At 41.0% G+C, this 11,993-nt stretch overlaps 1 protein-coding gene across 1 annotated transcript in view; it reads left to right on the forward strand.

Moving 5' to 3' along the window:
• LOC110001032 (guanine nucleotide-binding protein G(q) subunit alpha) overlaps nt 1–10,997 on the forward strand; it is a 29,266-nt gene extending 18,269 nt beyond the window's left edge. The window contains exons 2-7 of the mRNA XM_020656447.3: nt 1,262–1,446; nt 4,429–4,583; nt 4,668–4,796; nt 5,795–5,924; nt 7,585–7,738; nt 8,874–10,997. Of these exons, the coding sequence (XP_020512103.1) occupies nt 1,262–1,446; nt 4,429–4,583; nt 4,668–4,796; nt 5,795–5,924; nt 7,585–7,738; nt 8,874–9,064 (944 nt within the window). The 3' untranslated portion in view covers nt 9,065–10,997. The remainder of the gene's footprint in view (nt 1–1,261; nt 1,447–4,428; nt 4,584–4,667; nt 4,797–5,794; nt 5,925–7,584; nt 7,739–8,873) is intronic.
• The last annotated feature ends 996 nt before the right edge of the window (nt 10,998–11,993 follow it).

Below are 11,993 nucleotides of genomic sequence, written 5' to 3' on the forward strand. Positions count from 1 at the left end.
TACAGTTCTGTGTTAAAATGTGTTTAATTTTCACTAAGAATTTGTGTATTTCAGGATATTGTGTTAACGCAACTTAAAAACATTGATGTAATCAGTTTCAACAAATGTTTTAAGTACTTCAAAATATAGGTTTGAGTTGGAATTAAGTAGAGTTTTTAATTATAGGAAAGTTTTCAAAACTAAATGAAACTCAAAATATATATAAACATAATGTAAATAATTACTTATAGAGAACATAAATAATTTATGGTACCGCTTAACAAAGTATTTGTGTTTGCAGTACTTAATTTTGATTTGTTCTTTCAAAATAAAAAAAACATGTTAATAATACTTACTAATTCATGTAACATTAACCTGCAAAATTAAGTTAGTGTCACATAATAAAGCCAAGTTAATAGAACTTAAAAATGATGTGTCTTAAGGTGGTTCAACTTAAAATGTTCGATGTAATCAGTTTCAACTATTTTTTTGAGTTCAATTAACTTATCTGGGTTTACAGTGTAGTGATTTAAATTAAGGCTGTAATAACCCCCCATTTTTTTCGATAACTATCACCTCTGGTTGAAACCAAAGACTGTAAATAAACATTGAGAAAGCCAGAGTTACGTCACCCATTGGTTACTGATGGGAGCTTTGAGAGCCAGTTGATGGCAGTCTCCAATGCAGGAAATCCTGTCTCAACCTAACTTTCAGTCGACCTAAAGACAAGCTGAGATCTGGAGCTGAGGCGGGTTTTAAGACTCCTGAGAAATAGCTACACAGAACCCATCAATCAGTCAGATCAGCTACTCGCCTTATCATGAATAACTCTTATCCTTCTTTAAAATCAAAACAGATCGAGACATGAGATATTCAGAACAATTTAGTTTTTTTGAACCAGGCTGTAAACATGTTAGTTTCTGTTGTAGAAACGGGCATTTTTAAATGGGTGTGTATGTGACTTCTGGGGCTTCTGCAGCCAGCCTCTAGTGGACACTTGTGGAACTGCAGGATTTTTTAGTAAGCGTGCTGACTAGTCTCCTTTCTCTTGCTGCATTTGTGACGCCCCTGCGCCTACATGATGTGTGTATAACCGCTCCCTTTATAAATAATATTACCACTTTTTTATGATGTCTAATTTCCTTTTTCACCCAAAGAGATCCAGGAAAATCCAAAATGAACAATTGTCCCTTTTTTAAGCACAGATGCTGACACAGGGTTTGAAATGTGTTGTCTGCAGACCCTCTGTTCATTTGTCCTCTGTCTCTGTCTAATATCTCAGGCACTGGAGAAAGTGGGAAGAGCACATTCATCAAACAGATGAGGATTATTCACGGCACCGGGTACTCCGACGAGGACAAAAGAGGATTCACGAAACTGGTCTATCAGAACATCTTCACAGCCATGCAGTCGATGATCCGAGCCATGGAGACGCTCAGGATCCCCTACAAATATGAGCACAACAAGGTAAAAGACATCGCATCACTCCAGCTTTTCTAAAAATCTTTAAATAAAAACCTGAGAGAAAGACGTCTGAGACAGTCTGAGAAGAAAGACCAAACTTAAGTTTATTTTTAGGACGCTGTCTATCTTATTAGAAACAGCTGTTCATAATCATTTCCTGTCTTTTTTTTTGACACTTCCTCCAACACTCCATCTCACCCTGTGTGCATTTGTGTTTTCTTGAGTGTTTTTGTGCATATTTAAACACAAATCCACATTTGTAAATACTCAACAGAGGTCTCTGATGAGTAAGCGTTTTCTTAAATTTGATATCTGCCGCTTTTCTCACTTTAGCTGGTGATTAGTCCCCTCCAATTTGATTGGTCTGAGGCAGCATTATGGCCAGTTTCAGAGCTGTTTCACACCTGCTCAAAATGTTCAGGGTGAGCTGCATGAGTGAAGGCAAAAAGCCAGATCTTGCACCCAGACTTTATTTGTATTTATTCCCCGCCAGCCCACTGGTAACATTTCATGAAGAAGTCCATGTGAACAGATGTGTGAACGCAGCAGATCATGTTGAGCAAAATTCACTGTGAGTGATTGGGGAGAGTCATGGCGTTTTCGTTTTCAAAGTAGGGTTTAAGGTAAAACGAGGTAATCACAACTGATCATGTGCATACTTCCAGTTATCAGTTAATGTGTTATCTCCCGTGACATCCGGCCAAGCACATTCTCAGGCTGGCAGAAATATGCAGAAAGAATGTCGGGACACCACATACCAGGCAAAGAGCTGAGCCAAATCGCAAACACCTGTGCATTAGAAAACACCTGAGAAGAAACCATTAGATGTCAAATGGACCCACAGCTTGTTTGTTTAAACTTTTAGCAGGTGCTGTTGGCGTGCTGTTGTCGTGGTTAAAGGTTCTTCTCTGTGTTTGCTTTCGCTTCCCTCCATGCTCATGAAGAACGAAACTGAATGTGCTGTTTCAGCCGAGCAAACGGCCATGTTACTCACTTTGAGAACAATGGAAGTGAGTTATATTCTGAGTAAAAATGAAAAAGTCACGTTAAGCATTTTCTCTTTTTCAAAATTTGAGTTTGTAGTTGCCTCCATCAATCCTGCTACTTTGGTGAAGTCAATCCAGAAACATTCAGTCAGGATAAAGTGGAGCAAACCCCAAAGTCTTTTTTTTTTTTTTTTTTTTTTTTTTTTTAATACTTTATTAATCCCTAAGGGGGAATTCTGGTTTACACTCTGTTATTTTAGAGACATGCTTCTCACACACATTCCATATTTTGGTCCGCACCAGGATGAGGTTAAAAAGGGAACAGTAATACTTTTGACATGGTTTTTCTGTGACATCATACAGGAAGTAAAAATGAAACCTGTTAAACATGTTGACTGTTGCTCTCTTCACATGACTGTAAACATCTCGATAGCATTTGCATTTAGGCCATGGAAATGTTTTCTTTTTGCTATTTGGTTGTTTTTGAACCCGTCAACTCAACCAAAACAACAAAAGCAGCTATGGTCAGAGATCTTTACTCACACATACACTAAAATATCTAATGAGATCCCGTATTTTATGAAGACTCCTTTAAATAAAATAAAATATAAAGAAATCATCCTTTACACAGCTGTGTATTTTGTTATGCAGGTGTTGAGTTCTGCTCAGAGAGAGGGAGAGAGGTGAACTGACCGCTCTAGATGCACCATAAACTATATCAATATAAAATATATTTTTTCACCCGACTGTATATCTCATTTGAAAATATATCGATGTATCTCAGAAACTTGGTATATCGCCCAGTCCTAATTCATATCCTGGTCCTGCTGAAACCAACTCCACTCTCTCTCCCAACATTTCCACTCTCTCTCAAGCCGTTCTTTCCAATAAAGACATAAAAACCCCAAAAATAATCTTTCACAATAATCCAGTGCTAAAAATAATGCATAGGAGCGCCAGCATCCATACCAGCAGAAACCTGGAACATTATGGTTAATTTTCTTTAACCTAGTTTAGTTTAGTTTAGTTTATTTGCACATTTTTTGAAAGAAGTCAAACAGAAAAATAAAACAAATAAAAAATAAATCACATGTGCAGGTGAGGTAGAAACCCATGAGGGCTTATCTCAAAACCTCACCAAAATCAGGACAATTCAAAAACCTATGTGAGGTGATATATGAACGACCTCTACAGAATCGTCACATGGATAACTTTGTGCCTCACACATTTTGAAAGACATAAATGTGTGACTTTAATCTTGAAATCTTTTGCTTCTTTAACATGGCCCTAATACTCCGCTGGACCTTTATCAATGTTGCATCTTATTCCTTTTTAACCCGCAAGTTTTACTGGACAAAGCAACACAGCCAAATTATAATTTCAATTAAGTCGTAATTTTCAGAGAATTAAGTTGTAATTATAGTCTAAGGTTAGATGTTTTATTTTGAAAAGTAATATCAGAAAATAAGCCGACCTCCTCTGCTAAAATGAGGAACCTTATCATAGCCTACATAAGTATCTTTAGCCTCTTTTTTTAACTAACTTCATAGGCTTTGTGCAAACACAGATCTGTCTCCCTTTGTGCTGGTGTTGGTGTTCTACAATGGGAAAAAAAAGTGTGACAGTAATTTATACAATTTTGAGACAGGCCGTAATCATATGTTACTGATTCATGATAAATGTGCAGTGCTGATCTGAAGTATACATTACAAAATGTAAATGCAGGGTGAATGCTCAGACAGGCACGTACTGATCTTTTATCACGGGACTCAGGAGAGTTTTAACGGGAATCTAGGACGGAAGAACTTTCCCCTGAATAGACCCAGTGGGATTTAGATATTAGGTCCACGCTGAGCCTCGGGGTGTAAAGACATTTTCTTGATATAGAATATGAGAGTGAGAAAACGAACCAGTTATGATACGGACTGCGTAACGTTTCAGGAAGTTTTTTTAGGAAGTGGAGTAACACTTTTTCCTCTCTCGTCTCTTTCCCCCTCAGGGCAACGCCAACATTGTGAGGGAGGTGGACGTAGAAAAAGTCAACATGCTCGACAACCCTTATGTAGACGCAATCAAGAGTTTATGGAACGACCCGGGCATCCAGGAGTCCTACGACCGACGGAGGGAATACCAACTGTCAGACTCCACCAAATAGTGAGTAGAGGGGATGATAACACAGATTTAAAAGTGTGTTTCAGGTGGGATACATTTCCTCATGACCTCTGTCTGCATCTGTAGCTATCTGAACGCATTGGACCGGATCGCAAAGCCAGGGTACCTCCCCACCCAGCAGGACGTGCTGAGGGTCCGAGTCCCCACGACGGGCATCATCGAGTACCCGTTTGACCTGCAGAGTGTCATCTTCAGGTGAGTGAGGAAATGTGTACGGAATCAGGAAACATATTCAAGGGAGTAGTGTTGTAGTCAAGACCAAGACATGCAGAGACCAGAGTGCTCTGAGACCGAGACCGAGACCAAGACCAAGACCAAGACATACCAGAGACCAGAGTGCTCTGAGACCGAGACAAGACCAAGACCAAGACCAAGACATACCAGAGACCAGAGTTCTCTGAGACCGAGACAAGACCAAGACCAAGACCAAGACATACCAGAGACCAGAGTTCTCTGAGACCGAGACCAAGACCAAGACCAAGACCAAGACATACCAGAGACCAGAGTGCTCTGAGACCGAGACAAGACCAAGACCAAGACATACCAGAGACCAGAGTTCTCTGAGACCGAGACCGAGACCAAGACCAAGACCAAGACCAAGACCAAGACATACCAGAGACCAGAGTACTCTGAGACCAAGACCAAGACCAAGACATACCAGAGACCAGAGTACTCTGAGACTGAGACAAGACCCAGACCAAGACCAAGGCAGGGTGAGACCGAGACAAGACCAAGACATTTAGGGGTCGAGACCAAGTCAAGACCAAGACCAAAACCAAGGCAGGGTGAGACCGAGACAAGACCAAGACCAAGACCAAGACCAAGACCAAGACCAAGACCAAGACAAAGGCAGGGCAAGACCGAGACAAGACCAAGACCACAATTATAACAGAAAAGTCAAGGCCGAGTAAAAATGCCTTCGATTCTGAGTCAAGACCGAGACCTTCAAAAAGTGGTCTTGAGACCGGCCTGGAGACCAAGACTGAAGATTGCACAAGGACAATAAATCAATAAATGAGGTTATGGTGTTTTCCTCATTTTTACTTTTATTTAGGTGAAGTTATGGAAAACAAAGAAGGCACAGTCACAGGATAAGTTCTGCTTTCATACAGCTGAATTTAACAAATGTGTGACGTAAACATCATCAGAGCTCACACTGACCGTTTCCTCTCTCCCTGATGCTGCCGTGACAGGATGGTGGACGTTGGAGGTCAGAGGTCAGAGAGGAGGAAGTGGATCCACTGCTTTGAGAACGTCACGTCCATCATGTTCCTGGTGGCGCTCAGCGAGTACGACCAAGTGCTGGTGGAATCAGACAACGAGGTAAATCATCATTACACACTTCTGACAAGCAACATCTGGTAAATTTTCTGTTTAACAAAACAGAATGATAATCATGTTTTCCTGATGTTTATATTTTACACTTTCCAAAACAATGTATTATTAAGTCAACGTGGATGTGCGGAGATGAAGCTTCAATCCTTATTTAAATCGATGGAAATCAGATTCTTCTCCTGCTTGGCCGCGCTCCACCTTCTTTTCCATTGGAAAGCATTTGTAAATGATCAGCCAGCTGTTTTGAATTCGACCTCAGGGCACAGCTCCATCTTGAGAGGATGTGTCCGTTTGTTAAAGTCTTTAAATGAGCAGGTGTGTCTTCATATGTGTATGTGTCATCTGTTGTTATTTGTACATGTGTTTTCCTTCTGCTGCGACTGCAAGCCTGCAAGCCTCAGAGGAGAATACAAAGCAGCTGCATGTCTGCTGTGTCCTGACTTCATGAGATTAGATTTTATAAAGTACAGGAGATGTTCTGTTACTCTGCAGCACACACACAATGTCTAAAGGCCTCTCTTCACACAGGCACAAAACTCCTGAAAAACATTCACCAGGTGAGCCCCAGCCCAACCCCCTGGGGAAATGTCCTAAAAAAGAGGTGCTGTTTGTCAACAGGCAACGCAACTGCTTTGGGCCCCAGGCCAGTAGGGGGCAACAGAGGGCTTACAAACTGTTTTTAAAAAATATATTTATTTTTGGGCTTTTTGGGCCTTTTATTGGAGGGATAGGACAGTGGCTAGAGTCGGAATTCAGGGAGAGAGAGCAGGGAATGACATGCGGGATGGTGGTCACACATCGGATTTGAACCTGGGCTGCCCACTTAGAGGAATAGGGGGTTTCGTACATGGGGCGCACGCACTAACCACTGCCCCACCAGCTCCCCCAGGGCTCACAAACCTTTAACTGCAGCAGTAGGCTCAAATTGTGCAAAATTTGCAATGACAGTAGGATACCCCCTTAGAGGGCCCCATCTTACAGCACTCACTGTTGGAAACTTAAGTTTGTCCTTGAAAGTCGTCAAGGCCCCCCCCCCCCCCCCCCCCCCAACCCAGGCAATATTCAGGAAAATTCATTGGAACAAGTTGGCGTAGGGTGATGATGTTTCTATCTTTCAAATGGTGGGAAACTAGTTTGATCTTTGAACGCCTTCTTACTCCTCTTGTTGCTCCCCAGTATGTCCTTTTCCAGTCTGTCATCATAGCACAGCGCGGGGACGTTCTCACATGTGTGCAGGAGCAACTGAAGCGCCTTCAGGAGTGTTGTGCATGTATGAAAAGGGCTTCAGAAAGATTTAGGTTGCAGGCTGTCCCGTATTTTTTTCTGGAAATTTTCAGGGGTGCATGTGTAAAAAGGGCTTTAGGGTTTTCTTTCAGAGTGTTTGCTCTGTTTAATTAAACTCTGAATGGAGTGCAAGTGGAGAAATGAAAGTCTTGAAGGCAACATGGCCGCCCCTCTCTCTCTCTCCCTCTCTGTCATCTTTACTGCTCACCCCTCTGCTGTGGTAAAGCCTTTATTAAAATCTGTAATTAATGAGTGTAAAAGACTGCAGTTTAATTAAGTGGTTAACACCCCCCCTCTCTCTCTCTCTTTCTCTCTTTCTCTCTTTCTCTCTCTCTCTCTCTCTCTCTCCACTCCCTCTCTGCAGAACCGGATGGAGGAGAGTAAAGCTCTGTTTAGGACAATAATCACGTACCCCTGGTTCCAAAACTCCTCCGTCATTCTGTTCCTCAACAAGAAGGACCTGCTGGAGGAGAAGATCATGTACTCTCATCTGGTCGACTACTTTCCAGAGTACGATGGTGAGAAACAGAAACAACTCTTACAGATACAAAAACGTACCTGATTCAGCCAGATGAACACTTTCTTTAAAGGGGACATATCATGAGAAATCCACTTGTACGGTGTATTTGAACATATTTGGGTAACCTGAGTGTCTACAGACCCACAAAATGTGAAATAAACCCATCCAGTCCTTTGTTTGTGGTCTGCATAAGTCTTACAACACAGAGACAAATGCTCCATTTCAAATGTGCTCTCCTTGTGATGTCACAGTGGGATTCTGGTAAAAAAAAAAAATCCCCTCCCCTCCCCTGGTATCTCCACCCATGGACTCCACCTCCAGCCTAGAAAAACTTTTGCTCAGGTCCGCCATTTTTATTCTCTCTACAGAGGAGTGATGTCTACCAGGAAAGCTCAGGGGGGCTCATTGCATTTAAAGAGACACACACACCAAAACGGAGCGTTCTGAGAGAGCTGGTTTATACAGGGTCACAAACCTCCTCTGGTGCTTGATTCATGTTATATTTTGACCAAAGCACAGCACAGATGTTTCATTTAGACCACAGGGGGACTGTTTGAAAAGGTGGAGGAGGGGGAGAATAAGTCCTCTTTAAAGTCTTATAGCCTTATATTGATGACTTGTTCGTATCTTGGTATGTCATGAAGAAAAATGTCATGGGCAGGCTGTCCGGAAATTTCTCGATATTCTAGATATTGTCAGGAGTTAATTTTTGAAAGGGGCATAATTTTGATATTTGCATAAATGTCATCATGCACATAACTGCACAACTCAACATCTCTTCTTTTGCATCTTTTCTGTTTATATTAAAACATTTTTAAGATCAACTGTTAGTGGAGGAGCAGCAGGTCGGACTGGAAGACCAGGTCACACACTTGCAGGACTTTAGCCCCCGTATTTGGGCACAACCTAACCACTAGGACTGCTGTTTCATAGCTTTTTACTTTGTTATTTCATATTTGTGTGATTGTTTTTCCACTGAAACATGAAGACATTTCTTTGTATTAAATGTATTTTATTAGTAAAGGGACCATGTATAATATTAAACTTTAATGTTGCCATGTGATGCTTCTACCCAGAATCCTGCTTGGTATTAATCCTAATCCTGATTCTGATTCATCCTCCCTCCCCTGCAGGTCCTCAGAGGGATGCTCAGGCGGGACGAGAGTTTATCCTCAAGATGTTTGTGGACCTGAATCCCGACAGCGATAAGATCATCTACTCTCACTTCACCTGCGCCACCGACACGGAGAACATTCGCTTCGTCTTTGCCGCCGTCAAAGACACCATCCTGCAGCTCAACTTAAAGGAGTACAACCTGGTGTAGAGCGGAGCCACACACACTGACTGACACTATCTGTGAAGAGAAAGAACACACACACACACACACACTCATATGAGATCAAATCAGAGAAGAAAAAAAAAACGTAGCGGTTGCAGAATATTAATTTATTTGCAAATTTTTGGTCCCCAAGGGGTTCACAAAAAAAAAGTTGTATATTGCTATTTAAGGAGATGAAATGTTAAGGAGGCGAGGCAGATATTTTGGAGGACTTTGCTGTTGAACATGTGCGTCAACAATCCTCATTTCTAAGGCTTTGCGCATTGTGAGGTTTTGCATTTTTTTTGTTGACATTTTTTGACAAAAAGAAAACGACTTTGTTCACTCGAGGTTATGGTGTGGAGAGAAATGTAACGAATGCAATGTGCTCCCCCTCTCTGCCTTTTTATACACATGAAAAAAAAGTCTCTTTGTGACAGAAAGGCCCTTTAGAACAGGCGTAAACTGAGATTTTCACCTTGATTTGGTATCAATTGACTTCCATCTTTCGTATTGCATTGCATTGACTTTGGTACCATGCGATGAGCTGAGCATGTCTCACCATGAAAGTACATTACGCCCGGCCTTTGTTTGTCATGTTTTGAGTGACAGACACATGACAGTTCTGCAGCATTAACGTAAACATAAAGTGAACAAGTTTGAGAGAACCCGGCTTTAAAATGCTTTGAGCTCAGAGAGATGTAAGGCTGTCAAAATGTCCACTACTCAGATATTTTTTTGACACTTTTTTTGATAACACGTATTTCAAAATAAAACTATCAATTTTTTTAATGACCAATACTAGCAAAAAGTAAACAAACTTAAGAAAAACCTCCACACCTTCAGTCAAACTTTAACCAAAAGCTGCCGAGAACAAGATGGAATTCACAGGTCAGCAAATACTTCTACTTCCCCCGTAGTCCTTTTGGCCTCAATGATACATGAATGTCTCTTACAAACAAAAAGCAGAGGCGGTTTAAGGTCTAAATTGCAAACATTTTTCCGGCACAGAAACTCATCTGATGTTTTTGTGCAATTTATAAGACGGTGTAGCTTTCAAGTTTTGGTGATTGTAATCAAGAAACCGCCTAATACTGGATGCCTCTGGAAGCCTCTATTTTTCGTTGCCATGGTATCCAAACGGGTATCGATATATGGTTTGATTCTGACTTCGTCTCGATGTTTAAAAATTCTGGTATTGGGACAACCCGAGGATGCACATGCAGATCTGGGCTTGGTCACGTAAACCCTGATGGAGCTGTGGGCGTCTCACAGACTGGAGGGAGTAGAAGAGGTTATAATTTATGAGACAATGTTTTGTTCAACTGTGCCACATTAACACTTTTTTTAAAGATGGTAACGTGTGTATTTATTGCCAATGCCAAAAACGACAGACGCTGTTTACAACTCCAATGAAAAGTGTTGACCGAGTTATTCCCGCAGTTTAAGACGTATTTAACAAAGTAAACAGTATCCTCCTCCAATCACAACGTCAGGCTTTGCTGCAGTGTCCAATCACAGCCTGGCCGTCTTGATTTATTGGAGAATAACTCAAACTAATTACCTTTAAGGGCAAAGTGTTGACATTCAGTGTGTACCAAAGTGAGCCCTTCTCGTCTCTGATTTAAAACTCTCACTTAAAGTATTTTTTTTCTAACTATTTCCAAGAACACAAGCCTGTAATTTACATTTTTTTGAGGCATAGTGCAATTATGAATGCTATAATCATTGTACATACATCTCTCTCTCGCTCTCTCTCTCTCGCTCTCTCTCTCTCTCTATATATATATATATATATATGGCAGCATCTTTGTTGGCTTTGTAATCATTACTTTTTTGGCAGATTGAATGTGCGGTATTGGAAATATGTATCTATGTAATTGTATTGTATGTCTAATGGCTAATTCATTTTTTGGAAGAAAGAAAAATGTTATTTACATGTTTGGTTTGGTTTCCTTTTCTTTAAGAGAAGATTGTAAGCTAAGAAAAAAATGTTGAGCCTCAGAAGTACATAAAGAGGAATATTATCAGGTAACACTTACAGTACTCGGCTTGTTTAGTTGACCTAAAGAAAAATAATGATATCAAATCATTCATTGCTGTAATGTGATCCTTAAAAAGCAGGGTTGGTCATTTTCTAAAACTAGCATGATTTTGAAAGTAGCATTCCCTCAGTGCTACGTCTGCACCCCCTCCCCCCTCTGTGCTCCCTCTAAAGCCACGCCCCCTCACTTACATGCACGAGTGCCGTTGTTCCACAAGCGGACCTCAGCTCATCTCTTGGATTGTGTAGAAACTACGTCGTCTCATGTCTCATGTAGCGGTACGTAAACTCACAGTATAAACTCCTAAAGTCATCGGTGACGAGCTTTGAGTGGTAGATAACGAGCAGGGAGACAGGGAGGCGTCTGATTGGTTCATCAGATTGGCGCCTCGTGGCAGACATTGGTCAAAGCTTTTACAGGCTTACAGATGAACTGATACAGATGACGGATTTTCTTTGTTCCTTTTTCAGAGAACATGAGTTATTAACTTCTGTCAGGACCTAAAGACAACTTCAAACAAAATCTGAAAAAGTGGATCAGGAGAAAATGACTAACCCTGCCTTTAATGTCATCGCACAGCACCTCAGGGAATACTGATCAACTGCTATGTTTTAGATGACCCTGAGGGGGTTGGCGACACAGGCAGTGACCCACCACTAACTCCTAAATGAAAAATCACGACACACATTTCTGATATTTTTCAACCAATCAGATTATTTAATATAAAATTGTGCAGTTTGGACCTCAGGCGGAACAAAACACATGACAGAACAAAGGAACGAATCAAAACAATTAAAAATCAATTCAGACTTTTTGACTGCAAAAAAAAAATTCCAGGCACATATTCATGGCCCACTGGAAAAGGTTCCTCAATCCACTTTTGAGTCCCG

This window comes from Labrus bergylta, chromosome 2 (genome assembly GCF_963930695.1).
Source record: "Labrus bergylta chromosome 2, fLabBer1.1, whole genome shotgun sequence".
Lineage (NCBI taxonomy): Eukaryota > Metazoa > Chordata > Actinopteri > Labriformes > Labridae > Labrus > Labrus bergylta.